Raw genomic sequence first — 24,439 nt, forward strand, 5'->3', positions numbered from 1 at the left:
AGAATTTTGTAGGTACAGTATGGTATTTGAATTACATTTCAGGTTTGAGGTCGACAGTGCCTAGTGCTCATAGTGAGCACTTATATTTTTAATGTGCCAAAATGTACCAGTTATAGAGAGTTCCCAATCCTTAATTTACTGTCCATATTCATTCATTTATTCCTCTATCCATTCACCTATATTAAAAAAATTAAGCTCTTAGGATATAGAAGGCTCTGAGGGATATGAAAGTAAAATAAATGATGACCTTTACCATCCAAAGCTTACTTTACTATCAGAGAGAATGGGCTAAGAAATAGCTAATAATTCAGTAAAGCATTGACAAAGAGCCCAAAAGAATGCTATGGGAAATAAATATTACTGGAACAGGAGAGAAATTGGAAATTATGTGGTAGAGCAGTTGTGAGGGGGCAGCCAATGTTGTAGAAGGGGAAGAAGATTCTCACAGGAGAGCAGTTCTGCAGAGACCTTGTGTACTGTATGTTCCAGTAGAAAGAATGTTGGGAAGGGGTTAATAAAAAGCACTAGGGCTTCATTGGAGATTTGTTGGAGCAATAACTCCTACCATTTAAAAGGCCCCAATGAAGCTTTGAAGTTCACACCTCATTGCTGAGAAGTATGATGGCTTTTCATGATGTACATTTATGCCCTGGCATTAAAAATAGTAGGACAAATGACTCTAAATGTGCCAATGTATGTCCCACCTGGATTTAGGCCTCTTTTCTTTCTCTCTGCCCAACCTTTCTCCTCAGCTGAGATTTGTAAATTCCACTGCTTACAGAGGAAGAGACATAGGTACAGTGTTTTCTAGCTGACAGGCTGAAATGGCAAGTACCCAATCTGCTATTTAAAAAAAAATCTACTATTTCCTTTCATTCTAGAGATCTCCTTGCTCATTTTCAAGTAACCATTATTTGCTGAGGGCCTAATAAATGAGAAACTGTATGTTGAAGTACTAGGTAAAGGCCTGGAAACATCAATAATTTTTATTAAGCACTGAAGGAGAGACAAACAAGGATTAGACAGATCTCTGCCCTCGACAGCTTGCTTTTTAGTTAGGAGCTAAGCAGCACCCAGGATCACCAGCACTAGAAAGCAGTGCGTGCGAGAGGCTGAGTGGGGGATTGCAGGCTGTGAGAATCAAAGGTCAGAGGTTCTCTTTTACTTTAACTGTCTTGGTTTCAGTTCTTTCTACCACATTTTCTTGTTCTAAAGACCCAAGAAACCTGAGTGGGTAGAGAGAGGCTACTTTTCTTTCTCCCCATAGACCTGGGCGGGAGGGACACGATTTTTTTTCTTTTAACATTGATTTTCTTTTTATTTGTGCTTCATGGGCATTTTGTTAATATATTTTTCCTCATGTATATGAGGTTGTGAAAGGCTTTTGCTGCTGCTGCTGTAGTAATGAGCAAGGTTTTTGCACCTGCGTTTGTGACCACTCTATTCATTTGCAAGCTGTCTGACTATGGCCAGGGGTGCAGATAGCAGGTCTGGAATGAAATGCATCTGTAGGAAACCAGCAGATCCTAAGGGAATCAAACCCTTGACCTTGGTCTCATTTACATTGTGTCATGAGCAACTGAACTAATTGCTCACTATTTAGTAGGTTAGATCAACAACAAGACCTCAAAGAGTTCTTAATAATATCCCGAAGACAGTTTCTCTCATTGGGGCAACATGTAGGCACCAGAAGAGCCTACTGAAATATTTTTAGGCAAATTTACTTAGGCAAATAGACTTTTAAGGCAGGATATATATATATAAAATCTGTGATTGTGTCAACCAAATTCCTTTAAGGTAACTAAAATTGCAAAGAGGTCAGAAGGTCAGAAGTCAAAGAGGTCTAAAGTCAAAGAGGTCTGTCTGGTTTGTGGCCCGACCTCTCTTAAGCTGCCTGATTTTGTAGAGTAAATGCCACCACTTCTCTGGAACTCAGCTTTGTTATTTATTAACGGGTTAGATTAGGATTATCTAAACAGCAGATGAAGGCTTTGGATTTTCCCAGCAGAGCACCCCAACTAGCAGAGGGAAGGTAAGTGGGTGCCTTAGGGGATCTGGAGGCATAGCCCGAAGCTTCACAAGTGCAAAATTTTGTTAGTCATTTTTGTCTAAAAATTCACCCAAGGGTTGCATTTACTCTGTATCACATCCCTGTTTGTTGTACCGTGTACCCCACCTCCAAGTTGAGTAAAACCAACCCATGGGGAAGATACACCGTGGTTATCGTGGGTTTCGAGGAGCTCCTGGCAGTACTGTGCTTGTTTCATCAGAGGGTTACAGGCAAGAGTTTCAAACGGTCTTGGGGGAGCCTGGAGACTCCAAGGCACATCACTGGGGCAGTTACTTAGCTTTGGTTTTACATTTATAAAATTAGATTGCGGTAATAGTACTTTTCAAACCCTCCAGGCTTTCCTCTTGACCCTTTTAATAAACAGATATTACATTTTCTTTACTTTAGTTGATATAATATCTAGGTCGGTTTTTTAATTTGTGGCTGTGATGTGGTTAGTGACACAGAAATGAATAACTTAGGATGCAACGTCAAAATAACCCAAAGGCAGTCTGAAAGAAAACCTGAGTTGTACAAAACAGAAATTAGAAGTGTTAGATATAACCCTGTTCAATAAAATTTAATTATATCATTTGTTTCTGCAACAGTTAATGTAAATAAATTGAAGCTGAGGAAGGGGTTTATGTTCTTTTCATTTCCGTATCAGAGAGTGTCACATAAAGCAGCGATTTTTAACCTTTTTCATCTCCTGGCACACGTAAAGTAGCCACTAAAGTTCTGCAGCACACCACACCAAAAATGTTATATTTTTTTGCCGATCTGACTGAAAACCAGATATAATTTTGATTCATTCACACCAGACGGCTATTGTTGTGTTGGCCGTTGCCATTTTTTTAAACTCGACAATCTAAAGGAAGAGAGGTCAGTGCCCGACCAGACAGTCAGGTGCTGCAGGCTTTAAAAGTGCCTGCAGTGCCCCCGGCGTGCCTGCCGAGGCTCACCCGTCGAACGTCGCTGGCATGAGGGGCCTTGCAGGGTCCTGTAGCACATCGTTAATGTTCTTCATATAGCACACACTGCAGTGTGTTTCAGAAACATTTCTTGTTAACACAAAATGACTAAGCAAATTCCAGAAAATTCTGTGTTTTGTAAGTTATAAAAATGACCGTGTAATTTCTTTAATGTTCACATTAGCTAGCTCTCTTTGCCCAGACGGAGCTACTCCTCAAGACATTACAGTCTCAAATGACCAAAAATGATTGGTCAAAATTCTGTAAACCTCACGGAATTGTTGCATTGTTTTCTATAAACCACAACCAGAGCTCATTAATTGAAAAATGAATGTCAATTTGCCTTAGCTGACATCTGTAAACTAAAAAGGTACAGTGGTCCTGGCATGTTATGGATAATAAAAACATTAACAAAATGTATCAGGTAAAATAGAGAAGGTGGCGGGAACAATTCAAAACTGTAGTGGAGTTTACTGGCAGGGCCCCACATAAAGGGTTTTAATGAGGCTTCTGCCTCAAAATAAGGGAAACCACATGGAATTTTAATTATGACTACAGTATATTTTAAGTACAAATACCCACGAGAAGCATTTTTTATATTGGCAAGCCTATCTGAGTGAGCTCTTTGCTCCTGTGGGGGGCAAACATTGATGTTTTAAGTGTGACTTCTTTCTGTTTGAAATCGCTCACATTATTCTGGTTTCTTTCACATGATCTGGGCATTGAACTTAATGTGTACAGAAGTGGCCCACCTCTAACTATTAGCTCTGCCAGCTCAAGTTCACCTAGATGTGCGGCAATGAAAAGTCTGGCTGAGGAACATCTGTGGCCTCCATACTGTGCCTGTACCCGTAAGGCAATTCATACTCGTGGGGCGGGGAGACGTTGAATCTCATCTGTTCCCATTTGCCATTCTGTCATAATCACTACCTCTAGATTTTAAAACCTGAGCTTGTCAGTTTTGTATTTGGGAGGGGTTAGGTAGAGGCCAGTTGAGGATGGAAGAATTTGTAAAAAGCAGAGAGTAACTGCCCAGACTGTGTTAGTTTTGGTTTGTCATCTTGAAAGTGTTTGCTTCTGGTAGTTGAAGCTGCTCGCTAGCTCTTCACCCTCTGTTTCTGGGCCTGTGGATTCCGGGAAAGGACTAACTAGGGGGTGGGAACTTCTCTGCCTCGCCCTCCCCTAAGGCTGTTGCTTCTCCTTCTGTCTTGGAATTCACGGTGATAGAACTTAGAGCTGGAAGGGAACTTAGAGCTCATCCCCCTCATTTTACAGATGATGACACTGCCACCTCTGACTTCTGCCTTTGGCCTTCCACTCTCAGTAAGAAGAGCCAGGCAGGTGAGACTTTTAACCATTGCTGGGCCGGGCTGGGTGGGGCTGTCTGATTGCTGCTGTCCGATTTGTGGGAACAACTTTTGTTAACTACACACTGCTTTTAAATAGTCACTTTTTATTACAAATGCACATCCTGGCACTTAGCCCTGGCTTTTTATGAAGATTATAGGCAGTGTGCATGTTAACAAAAATGAACAATCCTCAGTCAGCACCTTTAAAGAAGAGTGGTCGGGCTCTGCCTTCAGTAAGTATGGTAGCACCTAAGAACGAGTGCTCGATAGAGACGGGACTGAAGAAGCACCTGCGCACCGAGGCCTTCAAGAATCACCAAGTCCTTCCCCTTATAGACAAAAGCTATCTGAAAAGCAAATACATGATGAGATCCAAAGAATTGGAAGATTTTTAGATGCAGCCAAAATCTTAAGAACATTGGTATATTACAAAAGGGCTTGTCACAATCTCGTTAATTTTAGAAAATCATGACCCAGTCTTTGAAAACTAATTTCCACACGAAGTGGTTTATAACTGTGGTTTCATAAGCTAAGCACCAGAAATATGTATCTAGAAAGCATGATGTTGGCTTTAGAAGCTAAAGGACTTCACATTTCAGGGGGAAACCATGTTTGCCTCCCTGTTACCCGTTTGGCCTGAGATGAATTCTGTGGGATGTGGTATAGGGGCTGGTGAACGGATGGTGAGGTGCTCTTCTCATGTCTGCACTGAAAGGCAGAGAGCCTTTCACAAAAGCTACTGCCAGCACTGGCCTAAATCAGGTCCTATGTCTACTATCCAGGCTTGAAATGCAATGATTTCTAGGTACTAAGTGCCCCCTATCCCACCCAGTGCTTTTAAAGCCTACTTATTTTGTTTATGACCCTCAGGGGAATTTCTAAGGGCTTGATTCTCCTGATATGCCCCCAGATAAGTAATATAGATAAGCAATATTTGTCTTCAATCTGTTTTGATTTTTTTTATTTGAAATCTGTTACCAAGATGAAGAGTAAAATAAGATTTTAAATTATGGCAAGACTTGAAAAGCAGTGATTGGAACATCCTAGGGTACCAGTGTTAGGGTGTCTCTTTAATGTTCCTTCATTGACAAAGGGGTACCTGCCAAGAGTACCCATAACAGAACTGATCATTTTGAAATTTCTTTATATTCGGTTGAGAAAATGAAATAGTCCACCTTAGTAAAAGTGTCACTTTCAAATATCTGAGGTGCAATGAGAACAAAAAGAAAAAAAAAATCAATGAGGATTCAGTCTTAAACTCTGGTGAGTGAATCTATATGATAAGAGTGTTGGGTTGGCTTACACGTATGACCTAGCACACATTTGGGTTTTTAAAGCCCTGTGGGATTCTCTGGGGGTGGGCAGATCTTGAGGATAAATGCTGCTAAGACTGTGAAGTGGGGAAAAAAAAAAGACTGTGTAGTGATCGGTGCATTTGAAGATCTGTTTGTGGCTTGCTATTCCTTTTTGGGAAGCTAAAGTTTTCTTTTTTCTTGTAAAAATTCTATCATTATTTTAACTGATATTTACAGATTTTTCCCCCATCTTCTGTTATAATTTTTAGGTGCTTCAGAACTGGGCCCTTTTTCAGACCCCAGGCAGTTCCCAAGCATTTCATCCCTCACTGAGAGCCGCTTCTCCAACCCACGAATGCACTATCCAGCCACCTTTACTTACACCCCGCCAGTCACCTCAGGCATGTCCCTCGGTATGTCCGCCACCACTCACTACCACACCTACCTGCCACCACCCTACCCCGGCTCTTCCCAAAGCCAGAGTGGACCCTTCCAGACCAGCAGCACTCCATATCTCTACTATGGCACTTCGTCAGGATCCTATCAGTTCCCCATGGTGCCGGGGGGAGACCGGTCTCCTTCCAGAATGCTTCCGCCATGCACCACCACCTCGAATGGCAGCACGCTATTAAACCCAAATTTGCCTAACCAGAATGATGGTGTTGACGCTGATGGAAGCCACAGCAGTTCCCCAACCGTTTTGAATTCTAGTGGCAGAATGGATGAATCTGTTTGGCGACCTTATTGAAATTCCTCAGCAGTGGCCCAGCGGTATCTGGGAGCCACATCCCAAATGTATCAATATATACATATATAGAGAGAGTGCGTATATATGTATATCAATTAGCTATCTACAAAGTGCCTATTTCTTAGAAGATTTTTCACTCAATCATTCAGTCATGCTCTTGCAACCATAAGAGGGTAGATATCGAGAAGCAAAAGGCCCGAGAGAGAATCATAATCAGGTTTCAGATTGTTTTCTATCTATTTTTCTTTAAATAGAAAAAGAAGTGTACTTTTACAGACAAAGGAAAAGGTATTTTTGTCGCTGATGTTTTGGTCTGTTATAAATAACCTGTTCATATGCCAATTCAGAAAGGTGGACTCCAGGTTCAGGAGGAAGAAGAGCAAAGCCGCTTCCTCTCTGTGCCCTGAAACCACACGTCCTCACGGTCACAGCTGTGTGTGGACCGTGCGCCCCGCAGACCAGCTTACAAAGCCGGTCGAGGCGCACGTAAAGGGGAAGGAGGTGGCGTGGATGCTTCCACTGCAGTGTGACTGTTCCAAACTGGGCTTCCACCCCTGCTGCAAGGACTCCTTGGAACTGTTTGGTTCAGTGTTTTTCCTACTTTAAGAAAGTGACTTCAAGTATACTGATCAGGAAAGGTTATTTTATTTTCCTTTTTTATACTCCCCACCCCCTTCCCATTTAACCAAAAAGAAATGCCGTCCTGAAATCCCTCTCCTCCTTTTATGCAAAACTGAAAATGGCAATACCTTTTTATAGCCATAATGGTATAGATAGTGTTTGTGTTTGGCTGTGTGTTATTGTTTTCTTTTTTTTTTTAAATTATGAATATGTGTAAAATCTGAGGTAACTTGCTAAGTGAATGGTCATATAACTTTAAAGATATATTTATAATTATTTAATGACATTTGGACCCTTGAAAGATTTCTTAGTGTATTGATATGTTGACTTCGGTCTCTAAAAGTGCTCTTTATGAAATAACAAATTTCTTCAGTGGGCTAGAGCCATACCTGAAATATTGCTAAGCAATTTCAGTTCATCCAGGCACAATGTGATTTTTAAAAGTACTTCCATCTCCAAATATTTTAGATGTAGCTTGTTTTTGTGACGTATGAAGGAAATGTTATGTTAGTTCTTTCAGATCTTCGATCGCCTCTAACACAGCTTTGCCTTTTAAAGCAATAATTAGGAATTAAAAAAACAACTCTCAGCCCTTTATCACTTATGTTGCCCTTAACCAGCATGAAATGCTGGAGTGATGTGGTTTTCTTATTTCTTCCAAATAACGATGACTCTTGTCATATTAAAAAGACAAGCACAAGAGAATCATTGAACTGCAGAAAAGTGTTCTGTGGTTTCATAGTTAAAGCAGAACTCTAAATCGCCAGGCTTCATAGTGGAGACGTAGTGAGCCTAAAGCCACACTTGTGGCCAAAGGGCTAATAATGGTACACACAGTGCAGGAAAGCAAAATTGCACCAGAGATTCTTAACCAACCGCCTTATCGAACATAGATCAGGGGAACCCAGATCTACCCAAGGCCCCATGGGCAGCTCTCCACAGAATTTGCATTTAAAGGAGCAGATTTAAGTCTTTGTCTTATGGGGGCAGGGTCATCTGAAGTAGCAAGCCAGTTCCAGCAGGTAGCTAACTGATCTGAGAGAACATACAACCTGTGGGGTCCCATGTATAGCCTTAGACATCTGTAGTTCTCACAGTGGACGGCACAGGGAAGGCAGAGCTCAGTGGAGTTTGGTGTCTACTGCTGTCTATGACTTCGAGCTAAAGCCCTCCTGTAGGATGCACTTTGACCGCTCCTGGCAGCCACGTGGCCAATTCTCAAGCGTGAATCCTTAATCCAAGCCAGGATCACTTAATGACACCACCAGGCAAATCCCTGTCCTCCCCCCACCCCCACAGGTCAGGGCCGCTCTGTTTGAGTTCTGTGCCCCTGTTGGTAGAGACTTGCTTCCAGCCCCCAGAGGCCCCTTGCTCTCTCTAGTGATTCTCAGGCAGGCCCACTTTCTGAGCTGCCAGTGTCGCAGGACAGCCTGAGGGGCTGTTGGACCTGTCTTCCTGTCTGGAAGTCCCCCTTGGAATCTGTCTTGACTCCTCCTACCAAAAACTGAGGGGAAGCCAAACCAAAACAAAACACTTTGCCTTCTGAAGGTGGTATACCAAGTATGCTTAGATAAAGAAGCCACTTTTCTATTCCTTAAGTAAGATGGAAGTAGTAATTGATACTATTTATTGTTTGTGTGTGGTAGCTTGAAGCATGCCACTGTCCATTTATTTGTAAGTGTAAAATGTGTGTGTTTGTTTCAGCAGCACTTAAAGAAGCCAGTGTCTGGTTACACATTTCATTTTTAATTAATTGACATAAAAATGTTACCGCCAGTGCCAGCTGTACCCTATTTAATAAAAAAAAGGTACTATATTTGTACATTATTTTCTAATGTTAAAAGGGCTTTTTTAAGTTTACAGTACACATACTAAGTGACCTTAGGGATGCTTTTGTGTTGAAATGTTATTATAGTGGCTGCAGGCAGCAACCCAGAAACACTTAAGAAATTTTTTTTCTTGGGAAAAATTCAAGCACTTCATCCTTCCACCCTTGTCCAACCACTCCAGTGGGGTAATTCACATTTTTAGATGAAATTCTGCCCTTTTTTGGCCTGGGGGTTAAATTTTTCCTTTTTTTTTTTATAACTGAACTCTTAATTTGCACTGGGTCATGTGTATGATTTGAGATTTCAAGACCAAAGCAAAGTTTTACTTCTGCTCTAGAACCCTGTACTAGCCACCACTCCATTCCCCTCGGGTTGAGGAGCAGGGTTCTTCCTTTTCGTAGCATCAGCATCGCTGGAGTTTACAGTGTGACCAACAGTCACTTTTTTTTTTTTTTATCTGTTTCAGTTGTCTCACAAGCGCTAACCTCTGTCACAGAGTTCCAGAACAGGTACCACAGCTTTGGCTTTAGATTAGTGATGTGACATCCAGCCTGGAACTGGGAGACTCAACAGATTAACTATTGTTTGCCCCTTAGACTGTCTTTACCCCCACTAGAGCCTTTCAAAAGTGAGCAGAGACATCCACGTGATTAGTGACCACACGTTGCAGATTCAGAGGGGGGATTTGCCTGCTGGCTTAGAGAGCTCCCTCCATCCCCAGGAACGGGACAGACCCCAGAGTCTAGGCTCGTACATGGAAACACAGAGCATTGGCAAAAACGGTAATTCTATCTTTGATGTCCGAAAGAATGATAATAAATGAAATAAATAAAAGACAACTCTTCTAAACATTGAATTTGTTATCCTTAAAAAGATAATTCATTTAAAAATACTTTCTATGTGAGAATTTTTTAGATGTTTGTTTACTTCATGTTTACAAATAACTGTTTGCTTTTTACTGCAGTACTTTGAAATATATCAGCCAAAACCATAACTTACAGTAATTTCTTAGGTATTCTGAATAAAATTCCATTTTTTTGGATATGCTTACCATTCTTAGATTTCTGTGGAACAAAAATATTTGTAGCATTTTGTGTAAATACAAGCTTTTCATTTTTATTTTTTCCAATCGCTGTTGCCCAAGATTTGCTTCCCGTGCACATATTGTACAAACCCTGCTTTGTGCCACAGGTCACGCTCGTGGGCGAGTTCGCGCTCCACTTCAAAGGGACTGTTTGTATTGTATGTTGCAACTGTAAATTGAATTATTTGGCATTTTTCTCATGATTGTAATATTAATTTGAAGTTTGAATTTAATTTTCAATAAAATGGCTTTTTTGGTTTTGTTATGTGTGTACATTGGGTCTTTTCTCGTTCGTGGTTTCTTCTCCGATCTGATGCCCACGGCCGCCTCCCCCAGGCGCTTGCTGGCCGTAGGACGTACCGGGGCCGAGTGAGAGCAGAGACTGTATTACTGGTGAGAGAGGGAGAGAATGTTGGTAAGCGCTGGGTTCTTGTTCTGTCCCGCTCCTAGAGAGGGTGGGCAAAGAATCTGGCAGTGAACTCACTTCGTCATCAGCCTGGTTCTGAAGGCAGGAATGCTCACCCACCCCCGGGGAAAGCCCTCTTCCTGGCCGTGGGACTGGTCAGGATGTAAAGACCTCGGCCTCAGCGGTTCCCCGATTCTCCTGTCTGGGCCCACGGACAAGGTCCGACCAGTAAGCCCCTGGCTGTTATGGGAAGGCCTCAGGCGGCCCAGCCATAGCAGGTACTCTGTTTTCCTTCCCATGTCTCTTTTGGGTTCTTAAAAAGAAAGTCAACCAAGCCAAGGATGAGTGAAAATGGATGCTGGCCTGGAGAGCTCTAGCCTCAGAGAAATTCTACTAGTGAGCATTAAGTATAGTTTTCTGATTTTTTTCCTGGGCCATTGCTTGTTTTGGTAAGTCCCTCCCCAGTGACGAGGTTGAGGGCCTGGAAAGAGCAGCGGCTTTCTCTCTGTCCTGTGCTGTCTGTAGGCCTGGGCTCACCAAGGCTCTGAAGGAGGGACCAGGATGCTCAGCAACCTGCCAGTGGCCCACATCACACTCGAGTTAGAGGCCTCCTTCAACAAGGCCCGCTCATTCTGACCCCTCTGGCACTGTTTCCTGAGAATCCTGGAAGCAGCTCATTTCTACGACTAGGAGGTATCCTAAAAGCACTTGAGTGAACTGAAGCCAGGGAAGTTGTTTGCAACTCTTTGAGGATATACACTTGTTTATTCATTGAAATTAAACATCTGTGTGACTTTAAAAGGCATCACCTGTGGGTGGGCACAGTGGTGTTCTTTCCTGCTCCAGCTCTGTCCAGAGGCATGGCTCAGGGTGAATCACTTTACCCCTCTGGGTCTCCGTTTCTCGGTTTATGAAAGGCACTGGGCTAGACCTTGGCACTGTTGATGTGTGCAGGCTGGATGATTCTTCAGTTCGGGGTAGGGAGGGCTGTCCTGTGCACTGTAGGGTTTAGTAGCATCCCTGGCTTTTGCCCAGTGGATGCCAACAGCACGGCCCCAGTCCTGACAAAGAAAAATGTCTCCAGACCTTGCCAAATGTCCCCTGGCAGGAAACGCCCCCCACAGCCCCCCAGTTGAGGACCCACAGTCTAGAGGCTCTCTCTAAGTTCTTAGGCCAGGCTTTATTGACAGATCTGGTGTGCAGAAACACCGTTTATTAAAACGGCACAGCCAGGCAGAAGACAAGGGGCTTCCCAGTGATGGGTGCACATCAGCCTTTCCCTCCCATCACCTGACGGCACGCCGAGGTTTGGCTGTGCTGTGAGGGAGGCTCCCGGGTTTGTCCTCTGCACGTCTTCCCTCCTCCCCACCCCGTGGCTGTGCGGCCTGTGAACGGTATAGCCGTGGGCTCCTCGCGCCCGGGCTGCTTGGCCATGTTTATCATGGTGCTGCTGCTGCTGCTTACTGGAAACGACAGGCGGAAGAAGAAAGCAATTTCTGTACTATTTTTGACCCCTTGTGTCCCCTGCCCCCCAAATATTTAATCAGCAGACATTTCTTCCAGAGTGGGTGTTTCCTGTTAACTCAATCCCAGCCGAGGCTGGCCCAATAAACACCTCAGCTCTATGTCACAGAGTTTATTTGGCTGGGAAATGGGTATTGCCATGTAAACAGGAAGCCCCCTGAAGTTATTATCTACAGATGGGGCTGAAGAGCCACGTGTTTATATTTACGGGATTTGAAAACAGTCTGAAAAGGCAAAGGAGGAGGTGGGGAAGCCTCATTCACAGTCAATGAGAGCAGGGCCTACAGAGGTTCACGGGCTTACGTTTCATTCCCTGTGGAAACGGGTGGTTAACAATAGTGGCACGATGAAGACTTGTGGCAGAAACAGAGGCACTGGTGTCTGATTTAAGCAAAACAACCCTATGTAGATTGTTAGGTAAACAGGTAATCCTGTCAACTGGCCTCCCTGTCCCAATTATTCAAAAATCATTTTGGAAATGATTCAGTCCTAGGAAACGAAGGTTTGGGGGCATCTAAAAAGGTAGGAGGCTTATGGTAAGACTCATAGTCACTACATTTTTCTGGGAACAACTCAACTGACCGCCACAGTTTCAGCAAGCACGAGCCAGCTCACCTGTGAGGTTCCAGGCAAACTCGTGCATTTGCTCCTAGGGCAGAAGTAGAGCTGGGGAGGACGCCTGCAGCGGGAGCTGTCCGGGTTGGCACCGAGGACGTGCATGCATTGACAGCCGGCCTGTGCGCACTAGGACTAGGCCCACCGGCTCCTCCGATTTGATTTCCACCCACCTCTGCTCTTCCTTCATTGGCTCTCTTGTTGGGCCTGGAAAAGGTGCTTGAGGAAGGCCAGTACATGGAGAGCTGATGCTCTCTGTTTAAATTATGAGCCCTGAGCAAAAGCATGGGGATCTCCCTCCTCCTTGCCACTATTCCTGTGCCCTCATTGTGACTTCCCAGCAGTTTTCCATCAGTAGCTATTCAATCAGGAGGCCTTGGAAATGAAGTTTTTTAAAAAAAAGTTATGAATCAAAAGTCAGCAAAGAAAAGGATCTACTGCAGGTGCTAAGGGTAATACACACCAAGGAAAGTGTCTGTGTGTGTGTGCACAGGCATGCTTGCGTGCACGCCTTAAGGGAGGTGGGAGGGTGGAGGACGGAGAGGTGCCCAAGCAGACAGACATACAGGGACAGGTGGAGTTTGCTGTGCATACACACACACAGCCTTTGTTCTCCTCAGCTGTCTGTCATTCCTGCAAATACTGCAAACAAACAAAACAATAAAAAACACACACAAAACAAAAAGCAAACAAACAAAAAAACACCACCTCATCCCACAAGTGGTGAAGAAGCAATCACTTTGCTTCAGATAGATTGTTTAGAGGGGACCAGGGACACTGGCCACTCTGGAGATGTCAGCAGTGCAGTGAAGCTGACATTTACAAAGGGGTTATTATTAATTTTTGCAAAGCTTTTATTCAAAAGCTTTCTGTGACTCAACCAGCCCCACTGTTCAGACATGCTCAACCAGTTGGAAAGCAGAAGGATCAAGTTTCTGGAAACCCACTTAACCTTTACTAAAACTTAATCTAATTTGTTGTCTTATTATCTTGTTGAAATAATGTCTGGGGTTTTCTGGAAAACCTGCTTCATGTTTTAGCATTGCAGATGTAACTCCTTGACCACTCTCTTCATCCCAGGTCATTCTGCCCCACTCCATAGCCAACAACAGAAAGGAAATAATCTGCCCTCCCCCCCGCCCCGATCATTCTTATGAAGAAAACAAGACTTTATAGCAAAATGCTAAAGTTCTTCCACATAAGTCGTCTTGTCCCTGCAACATTAAGTGAGCAAGACAAAAGATTGCAACCAAGTCTCATGTGGCCTTCTACACCTTAGGCCTGAGGACATTTCTCTTGAGAACCCAAAGGACTCAGATTCGCCCGGATGTGGAAAGTGAGGTGCAGTGTAGGCTTAGGGGGAAGTTTCAGAGACCGGGTCTCTCAAAACCCAATTGGATGACGAATTGATGTTACTGTGCAAATTTATAATGTAAAAACAGCAAAAAGCAAACAACAAAACCACATGACATGCATAATGGTGTGGGGTTTAATAACAATGATCTAAATCTCCTTTGACATCCTTTCCTTTTTAAATTAGGTCATTTATTTTTTTTTATAACTCCATCTACCTCTGACTGCTCAACAGTGCTGACCAGTTTCACTTTCTGTTTCTCTGTGAGTTTTTCTTTATTCTTCTACTCAAAAATGAGAGGCGCCTTCTGTGGCATCGGTACTTCTCCTAGTAAGGCCTCAGCTCGATTCTGTCTTCTTCAACAGTCATTTCATACCGAAATCTTGAAAGTCACAGTGCCCTTTCTCCTGTTTAGCAGTGAGTTTAAAAAGTCTTTCTGTGTGTGGATTTGGGGGCGTAGAAAACCTGACTCCTTATTGAGATCTCTTACTAGTGGTTTCACAGATGAGAAATGCAGAGAACATTACTGAATTCAGTTCTCAGCCGCAACTTCTGGAACACACACTGTGAACTCAGGTTGTGTAGGGAAAGGCTGGCGGGCCAACTTTCATTCCTCGTGGACATGAGAGGAAGAAAGGGATGCAAGGAGGAAGCAAGTGTGAAACCCTAGCAAGGAATTAAGTGGTTAATAGGAACTGAGATTTTTTTATTGGCTAATAAAAGCTCTCGGTGTTTTTCATATTATATGGTTCCTTCGGGCCCCTAGTCCAAGGCTTAAAAAAGAAAAAGACGAAAACAACAACAAAAAGCTGGAGCCTAAATACCGATGCAGTCCCAGTCTTGTTTACTTTTTCATTTCCGCAGTTGTAAAATTTAAAAAAAAATTCCTCTGGTAGTTCAACTTTATCACACTGCGGGAGCGGGCCAGTGTTTGAACAACTATAGTGATTCCAGCCTCTCAGTGAAAGGCAAAAACACGCTCTGTCTCTCTGTTTGAGAAAAAGGAGACCACGATGCAAATGATGGAATGGAAGAGTCAGGAAATGTTAAAATGAACGCCATGGGGGGAGGAGGGCAAGCAGATATTGACTGGAAACACATCTCTGGAATCCTGGATGCAAATGATCTCGGTCCTTTTATTGCTCGTGGTGCTGTTCTCCCAACAGAGCAGGATGTTCTTGTTTTTAATAATAGCCAGACCAGATGCTGAATTCTCCCCGGCAACATGCTGTATAAGTGAGAAGGCAAACAGCTGATTCCTGTTAAGACAGACACCAGGAGAATAAGCCAGAAAGTATGAGAATTCTCTGGAGGTTTTTGCTTTGTAAACCCCTGTTTGGCAGGGAGATCACAGAATCCGAGCTGAAAACACAGTGTGTGCTGCGGCACCCGTTCCTCATCCAGGCTGCTGGCCGCGGGCCTGTGAGGCTCCCGCCTTCACCAGGCAGCCCTTTCCCACCTCACCCGCAGGCCTGGCTCACTGGGTCCCTGGGAGGGGAAGTCAGAAGCCCCGCACCCCTTGGCTTTCAATGACCAGAAAAATACCCATCAGTAGGAGGAATTTTTTTACTCGCTCCTTGCCATAGAAAATAGTGAAATCTTGAACATGAGCCAATACTTTTAAAATGGCATCTTTGTTCCATCTTTTTCACTCCCTTCTTCCCCCTGTCAGAGTCCATCAAATCTCTCAGCTAGTATTGTGTTGTGCGGCATGCCACACATGCGAGGTGCTGCTTTCTTCTTTCCCCGAGAGCTGCCCGAGTCCCCCTGGGGCTCCGGAGGGCCAGGTTGACCAGGGCAGAGAGTGGCCCGAGTTGCGGGCTCCTGCCAACTCAAAACACCATCCAGAAGTTGCTTCCCAGAGATCAGGGTGCCCTGTGAGAGGGGAGCACACAGACCTAGCTCTCTGACAGTCTGGCCCCTGGAACTTCACTCCTCCGGCCTGTAGGAGAGTGAGACAGAAGGAATGGGTGCTGGCAGCACGTAGAGAGGCTCCCAAAAGTCCCCCGTGTTACCTTTCTGCTTCACGTAATCCCCTAAGCCCTCATAATTCCTTTCCCAATTGCCACTCCTCCCCTGCAAGGCACACAGGCACGCTAGCTACCCTTTTCTCACTCTTTTCTCCCACCATAGCTGTCCTTGAAGTTCACTTGGACTTGACCTCACCAGACTGAACATCCTGGGGAGAAGGGAATGGGGACCAAAGATGATTTTCCTCCTCCCGCCTTAGGAAGGCTCTGAAGGCCATTTTAATTTCCTTTAGAGGAAGTCATATTTGGTACTGCTAGCATGATCAAATAATAATACTTATTTTTATTTTTTAAAAATAATTTATTTATTTCTAGAGAGAAGGGAAGGTAGGGAGAAGGAGAGGGAGAGACACATGAGTGTGTGGTTGCCTCTCGCACACCCCCCAACTGGGGACGTGGCCCACAACCTAGGTGTGCGCCCCGATTAGATCGAACTGGCGACCCTTTGGTTCCCATGCTGGCACTCAGTCCACAGAGCCATACCAGCCAGGGCCAAATAATAATATTTCATAATATTTAACTTTTATTGCACACTTGACTTTGTGCCTGACTCCTTGCTTAACATTTCACGTGCCTTATCTCAATCTTCCCAACAATCTATGAAGAAGTTAATGCTGGTTTTATCCCCATTTTACTGATAAGGAAACTGAGGTTCAGATTTGCCCAAGGTTACCCAGCTATTGAAACTCAAGCTTAGATCTACCTGATTCCAAACACCGTGTTCCTAAGCTAAAGATTTAGACACAGTCTCCTGTATTATCTCTATAATGGAGGTTGTGAGGAGTAAATGAGTTAATGAGGTAGTAATATGCCTAGCAAGTATCCAGTACATAACAGGTATAAAACAGATTAGATTTATTATTCCTCAAAATAATTAAGATGATTATTGCTAAAAAGCATAGAGCTGGAACCCCAAATAGAATGTTTTTTAAAAGATTTTATTTACTTATTTTTTAGAGAGGGAAGGGAGGGGGAGAGAGAGAAACATCAATGTGTGGTTGCTGGGGGTCATGGCCTGCAACCCAGGCATGTACCCTGACTGGGAATCGAACCTGTGACACTTTGGTTCGTAGCCCATGCTCAGTCCACTGAGCTACACCAGCCAGGAGAATGTTTTATTGTTGTTTTTTTTTAAATACTATTTTAACATTTTAAAAAGCATTGCTTTTTGAAAATAATATTTTCTGTATGTTTTATAAACTATTTTTCTACTCAACATCAAGGCTAAGTTTGGCATTTGGCTTATCCCGGGCTTCTTCCCTGAAGGAATTCAGAGCTATCACATCACATAAGCCATAAATACAAAGCACACTGACACATTCAGTTGTTGACCTTCCCCGACCTCGGTCCCCAGTTCCGGATCTCTCCTGAGCTTTGCCGTTTCAGGTGTGTTGCGCTCGGTGACCGCGTTGCTACTGGCAAGTGTGCTGTTGAACCTAATTTGACAGCGTGGGGCTTATCTAACAAGAGAAAGAGCCAAGCCAAGAAGTGTGTGTCAGCCTTGACGCATACCTTTGCAGGAGTGGTTTTGGGGTCCTTCTTGCCTCTGACAGAGGGGCAGCTCCCAGATCCTCCATCACTGCACTGATGTCTCTAAGAAACAGTGCCATACAGTGGAGAGAGCTGACCTGGGAGCCCCAAGGCCTGGGGAAACCTGGAGCTTGCAAGGCTTTGCACACTTGTGCACGGGCCTGGAAACGCCCAGGAATGGGCATCAGTGCTCCCTGACCTAAATCACTTAACTCCCTAACCGAATAGGCAGGCTTCTCCTCACGCATCTTAAAGCTCTTTATAGACACTTTCTTAAAGACCCTGTCCTATATGGGATTAACATTCCATTTTGCTGAAATCTCAGAGAATGGAGAGGACCACTCTTTCCCTCACCCCATCTATTCTCCCTTCTTTCTCCTTCTGAAATAGTTATTCAACATTTGCTATAGGCAGAAAAATGTGCTAGAAGGCTGGCCACCATTAAAAAACACATTGGAACGCATTTCTGTTCAACTTAATCCATCCCAATAAGAGATCTTTGTCATGTCGTTCTTCATTTAAGCAAATTCATGAATGCTTCCAATTGCCAAAAACAGAGGTTAAAAACTTAGCAATTCCCTTCTAGAGAGAATTAAGATACACTTTTGATTTCTGCCTATAGCCAATTTCATCTCCCATTTCTCATTTCCTCAGCCACTGAAGTATTTGTAAGGCAGTTGGCGGTCTATGTTTAGTCATACAGCCTTTCATTTCACTGCGATGTTTGGGAGGCTTGGTGTTTGAAAAGTGGGTGATTTCCATACAGCCAGAGGGGGGACAGCTGCCCTTCCATGTTGTCACAGCCACACAGCCAGCTCTGCATTCGGGATGTGGAGGGGTGAGTGGTGCATTGAAAGGGGGAAGCAGAAAAGGACAACAAGATCTGGGTTCCAGATCCTTAACCCCTAGTAACTATATGTATGACCTTGAACAAGCCGCTTACCCTCTCTTGACGGTCTCCTTACATGTGGACAACAATACGTTGCCTTCCAGGTGGTGTGTTAGGGGTCCATGCAGTGGTTTGTACCTATAGATTTGGAGTAGCTTTTAGAATGGAGAAATTGTAGGAAGTTGTTTTCTTTAACTGATTTGAGAAAGAGAGAAACATTGATTTGTTGTTCACTGTTTATATATTCATTGATTGATTCTTGTATGTGTCCTGACAAGGGATTGAACCCACAACCTACATGTATCAGGATGATGCTCTAAGCAACTGAACCAGAGAAAACTATAGGGAATTTTAAGAGGTGCAGTTAGAGCCTGCCTAGCATTAAGGGAGAGAATGAGGTCCATTGTTTCTCACAACAATTGGCAAAAATGCCATTTTTTTGAGGGTGAGGAAATGCAGTCACAGAGAGCTCAGGTCACATATGCAGGGTTGCCCTGTAGGCAGGTGAAGGGAAGGCAAAGCTTGGACATCTATTTCCAAGCAGTTCCCATTCATTTGGAAAACACATTTCCTTCCTTTGGAACAGGTCTGGCATTGTCTTTTCTATTAAGCACTTACACTTCGTTACTTTTCAAGTTTTTTTATGAACCTATTATTATTTGTTACAAACCTAGGCAAACTGATCCCGTAACCAATTTCTTATATTCATGAAAATTAATTGCCAACACACCAACTCCATACCACGCCCCAGCCAACTTCATTGGAAAAGCCCTGTTATACATCAACCGCTTCGTGAAACACTTGAAGTTGTTTGCAGGCCAGACTATGGGCGGCCGTTCAGTCTAAGGGCTCCAGTGCTGCTTCTTCCTGGGGGAGACGCCCTGTCTCTAGGCAACGTGTTTCAAGTTGATTATGGACAAGAGACTCCCTTGCCCTCAATGCTCAGGTTCAAAGGTCTTTCTGTCTGCTATTTCATCCTTTGTCTACAGGGAGAAGGCCACACTTGTAACTTCACTGACATGATATCCTAGCCATCTAATCGAGTGAAAACATGACAGCTCCTCTTGAACAAAGAGAGACTTTTCATCTTAATTTCACCTTTCATAGGCTTATTATCTGAGTTTCCTATAGCCAATTTCACTTCAACTTAAAAAATGCAGGAGGGAAGCCACGCTAATGGGGCAGTGAAGGGACGCACAGGTATTTGGTGGCAGCGCAAGCAGACGATACCTCACTGACCCCCATTTAATGACAAGCACCATCTTATTGCACCAGGGGACTGTCAGACACAAGCGCTGAGCCATTCACAGGGCTAGAGGGAGGGCGGATCCGTAGCTTCACCCTATCTGTTGCTTGAGAGCACAGTTGTCATTTCTTTGCTTCACAGTCCCAATTCTCATCTGATCCTATGGGACCGCCTGCAGTTTTACTCATTCAATCAATACTGATTGAATACTTACTAGAAATGATGGAAATGAAGATGAATGAGACTTACCCCCACCCTCAAGAAGCTGACTGTCTGCTCAGAGCCTGAAAAATAAACTTGTAGGCGACAACACAGTGCAGCAGGTGCCATAGCAGAGAAGAAAACCAAGGGTGGAGGAGCCCCAAGGCGGAAGCACCTCTAGGTCTAAGTGGGGAAACGGCACTGAGCTGGATCCGCAAGGATGAAGGATCCCTTCCCAGTTTGGGTCTGTGGCCGAGGCAGTGGCCGCCCCACACCCTGCAGTGCAGGAAGTAGGCACATCTCCCACTGTGACGATCCCATGTACAGCTCTCCAGAAGGAAACTGAGAGCAAGCTACCGCCCCCAGCCCCCAGTCCCGGCATTCTGTAGCATCCCAATTCACCGTGCCACTGAGAAGATGAGCAGGAAGGATTCTTCCCGGGGTTGGAGTGGCTGGGGTTGGGGGTGAGCAGAATCAGAATCTCGGTGGGTACGGGTCTTACTTCAGAAAACCATATTCAGTATTAGAATAAGTGAAAACAGAAAGAAATACCTGTGCTATCAAAACATGACCTATGTCACACAAAACATGACAAAAGAAAAATGTGAGACCTCAATGTTTAATGAGAGAGAGTATCGATATAAGCAATGTTTTGAGATGATAGCATGGAATACCCCCGAATTTCAGTGCAGGGCGTAGTCACATTTGATCCGATTGCTTGCCTCATGCCTACTGCCAAGAGCACTGGACCCCACTGAGGAGACAGTTTGGCACAGGGGGTCTTGCTGCACTCAGCAGAGACGGGTGACGAGTAAAATGGTTGGGAGACGTTAATGCTCTGGATGTTCACACGTACAAGGAACTTAAGGACAGCCATGCCTGTGACTGACCCTAAGGAGAACTTCAAAGCAGGATCTTGGGGTCTTCCCCACGCACACCTCCAGAGCTCTCCTTTGGGGGCCCACCGTGCCCCGAAAGGACCGTACACGGACTCTGCCTCTTTCCCCAAGCCCAGACCAGCCCACCCTGTACTTCGAACCTCTCCTTTTATACAATGAACCTGCCTTGACCCTCACCTTTGAGGAGTCCATGTGTTTGCACTTCAAGGGAGGTTTTCCTGCAACCAGTGAAACCTCATTTCCAAAGTCACATGCGCTGCTCAGAGGCCAGGACCCTCCTTGCAATGCTTTGTGATGTCCCTCATGTCCCCCCTGGGGTTGCTGCCTCCTTGCAGGCCACTCTTCCTTGCTCAGCTGAAAGCCAGTCCTCAAGCTTCTCTCTCTCTCTCACCCAAGCCCCCTGCCCGGGTCCCGTGAGGGAGCCGAGGATCCATGCCCTTCACCACTGCGGGTTAGAGTGAAAATGAGGGTGAGTTCTCGTTCAACCTGAAGTGCAATTCAGGGATCTTACATCTATTTCTATCTCTGCAACAGACAGTTTATTGATTAATGGAACCTTTATTAGAGTTATTAGAACAAATAAAACACATGCGCACGGACATAAATCCATCTCTACCCTTCCTCCCAAACTCCTGGCTGGTGAGGCGAGTTCTATTTCCAGCCCTGACATGGCGCCAGTTTGTCACTCTCCTTCCTGGCCACATCAGGTTCCATCGGGTTTGAGTTTATTGGCTATACAGTGAAGTTTATGTTGTCATAGAAATTAACCTTGATGGACAGGGACATGGCCAGGGGATCCGGAGAGCTCGGCAGGCTCATGGTGTTGGCATGGCTGAGATGTCAGGGTGCCTGGAGCCCTCTCCAAGAAAAATCGAAGCTGGCTCTTTGCAGCAGCAAATGAGCGCAACGGGACACTCCTGAGGGACGGGAGCCTGGACGTGACTGTGAGCCGTCCAGTTCCCAGTCCACCCCTCCGCCCTCCCCCTGCCTCCCCCAGCCTCCCCGTGCCCCCAGTGCCAGAAACCCTTCCCCAGGCGAGGCAGGCAGGGCCGGGCGGCCCGAGGTTAAGCCACTCTCCTTGCCAGTTCGTGGTTAGCTTTCGTAGGCTCTTGGCTGTTTGTCAAAGTCGAATAATAATTCAATATTTCATACTGAAATACTTGACCTTATTGTTAGTTTTTGTGACAAGGGGAATTTAAAGGAGCTGCAAAAATGCAAGCAAGTGTGGCTGAAAAAGGCCAGGGTATGCCACTGAGTACTGAACAGTTTCTTTTTCTGACATCTATAAAATTTAGGCGAAAACAGGCCAACATTGATGTTGGCAAACGAGAAGTCCAGTTCTATTGTTAGCAAATGAACTTCAGATATAAATGCAAGTCTGGTTCATTCAAAACCACGTTTGGTTTTAGACACCAGTGATGTGCTTTCTACTAAAAAAAAAGCATGTTTATATAGACACACAAAATAAAAATATTCATTGGCCAAAAGGATCATTTTCTGAGTATCAAATCAATTTGTTGAAGTACAAGATGGGACTTCTATCATTTTCTCTTTAAATTTGCAGGGTACAATTCTCCCTGAATCCTCTCTTCCTTCTATTTTGAATTGGCAAGGGTGGTTGAAAAACTAAAACCGTGTATTGAGAAAAGTAGTGTGTTGCCTGATGTAGGGACTTACTGGAGACTGCTAGCTGGTGGCTGGGAAAGAAACAGTTATAGGACTCAACTATACCGCTCCCCAGATTTGGCCTGAGTCTTATAATCATTTTTATGGGTTCCTTTCCGGAGTCTCATAAGACATGTTTGAAGTCGCAGAAGGAAGAGAAGAGAACTTTAGTCACTTGCCACGTCCAGATGGTGCAGGGACAGTTAATTTTAGCCCAGTGGGCAGCTTGCTGATCTTCTTTTCCCTCTGCCCGGGGTCGTCTGAAGCCCGCGCCCCATGGGGAGCTGGAAGGGTCACAGAACGCAGGAGCTGCTGCTCGCCCACAGCCCACCCTTTGTGAGGGGGGACTGAGGCCCGGAGTCAAACATGTAGGATTTGAGAAGGGTCACTCTTTCTAGGGAGAGCTTTTTTTTTGCTTTTTTAAAAATTGAGGTGAAATTCACATAACATAAAATTAACCACTTTCAAGTGAGCAATTCGGTGGCATGTAGTAGACTCTGAGTGTGGTGCAAGCACTACATTTGCGCCACCCCACAGGGAACCCTGCATGCACCCAGTAAGCCATTGCTTCCTATTCCCACCACTAGATTCGTGTTTGATACAAGTTGATTAGCTTGGTTTCCACAGAGTGTTGCTTCACAAGTTTAAATAAGGCTCAGCCCTCTTTCCAGATAGCACTGGGAGGGGAGTTTCTTGGGGGGCAGCAGAGGCCCTGAGCTGGGACTGGGGGTGGGGCTCAGGAGAGACTGTGTCTGGAATCTCCGAGAAACCCAGAACCAGAGACTTTTTGGACTGAAGGGGACCATCTGCTTGGGTAGCTGCTCTTTCTGAGGCTGATTTTTGGTCTCCTGCTGAGGTGATGATCCCTTTAAAATTCTCAGCATTCTCACTCTCCCGTGTCCCGCCTGCCGCCTAAGAGGCATTTTATTCCTTTAATTTGTGTTGGTTAGATTCCAAGTCTGGCACCAGGCAGTCCCCCTTCGAGGAGCTGGGAGGTGGTGGAGGCTCACCCAGGTCCAGGAAGGGAGCCCTCCCCGGGATGCTAACTGCAGCCTGTCTCCTTCAATACACATCATCCTGCCACATAATCATTTTCAAATGGCAAACAATAATAAAAGCTTTCCTCTATTTTGCTTCCAAGTGTCAACGTATCTACCCAGGATGTAGAAGTGTGTGTGTTTGCATTGTCTACCTAAGAAAAAAAGAACTCTGGGGAGCATGCAAGGGTGTTGGGATAGGTGGGAATGGCCTTAGCTTGCTTTCCAGACGCTCTGTGGGAGGCTGGCCTGGAGCATGGGTCGGAGACAAAGGACCAGACTGTCAGGTGACTGTGGTCTTTAATCTGAATCTGGGGTGCTCTCTGGAGTCGGGTGCCTTGTGAATCTAGGGGTGGCTTAAAGCCTGGAATGAGATAGGAGAGGAGAGCCCACGAGCCGGATTTGGCTGCCGGAGATGTGTGACTACATTCTGAAAGAAAAATCCTAAGTCTTGGACCTCAGAGGAAGGCGAGGCTGACCCTTCGGGGTGCCCATGAGTTCTGGGCCCGCTAGAGCCTCGACTCTGTGATCCCTCCACCTGGAGTTTCTATGTTCCTTGATGAGGTTGGGGTAGGGTGAAGCTAGGTAGTTTAACTGGTAGGCAATTTCAACTGCTTTTTAATTCAGAATACAAATGAATGAATTATGGAATGCAATGAAAATTCATAGGAGTTGTAAAGATGAAATGGGACTTTGGAGGAATCGTCTTAGTTACTTTGGACCACACTCAGACTGACACCCCAGAGTTAAGGGCTTGCTCTCTGCAGTTGGGTGGTTGGAGTAGAAGTAATTGTATTCACAACATTCCCCAGAGGCCCAGGAATTGTCGGATCTTGTAGCATTGCCCCCCTTCACACCCTGTCCTTTCGCTCATCCAACTCCACCCCTCCTGTGAGCCATCAGGTCCCCCTCGTCTACAAAGCCTTCTTTCCCATTCGTCCCCATTGCTCAAGCACAACGTGTGTCTTCTGTCCTGGGGCCTTGGTGCCTCATCCTCTCACACCTTTTCAGTTACCCATTTCTGCTTCACAAGCGACTCCACGACACAGTGATTTAGAACCATGGCCATTCGCTTGCTCCTGACTCCACGGGTCAG

General features: G+C 44.9%; 1 protein-coding gene across 7 annotated transcripts in view; it reads left to right on the forward strand.

The window, feature by feature from the left end:
- The window catches only part of RUNX2 (RUNX family transcription factor 2), a 319,729-nt gene that overhangs the window by 203,258 nt on the left and 92,032 nt on the right, over positions 1–24,439 (forward strand). For 2 of the 7 annotated variants that reach the window (XM_028508421.2, XM_028508425.2), the window contains 2 exons: positions 4,297–4,362; positions 5,935–10,210. The exons of 3 other annotated variants lie outside the window; for them this stretch is intronic. In XM_028508421.2, coding sequence (XP_028364222.1) covers positions 4,297–4,362; positions 5,935–6,413 — 545 coding nt within the window. In that variant the 3' untranslated portion in view covers positions 6,414–10,210. Of the gene's footprint in view, positions 1–4,296; positions 4,363–5,934; positions 10,211–24,439 lie in introns of those variants that run through there. 2 more of the 7 variants (XM_028508423.2, XM_036024175.1) reach the window with 1 other exon arrangement.

Source organism: Phyllostomus discolor, chromosome 4, assembly GCF_004126475.2.
Source record: "Phyllostomus discolor isolate MPI-MPIP mPhyDis1 chromosome 4, mPhyDis1.pri.v3, whole genome shotgun sequence".
Lineage (NCBI taxonomy): Eukaryota > Metazoa > Chordata > Mammalia > Chiroptera > Phyllostomidae > Phyllostomus > Phyllostomus discolor.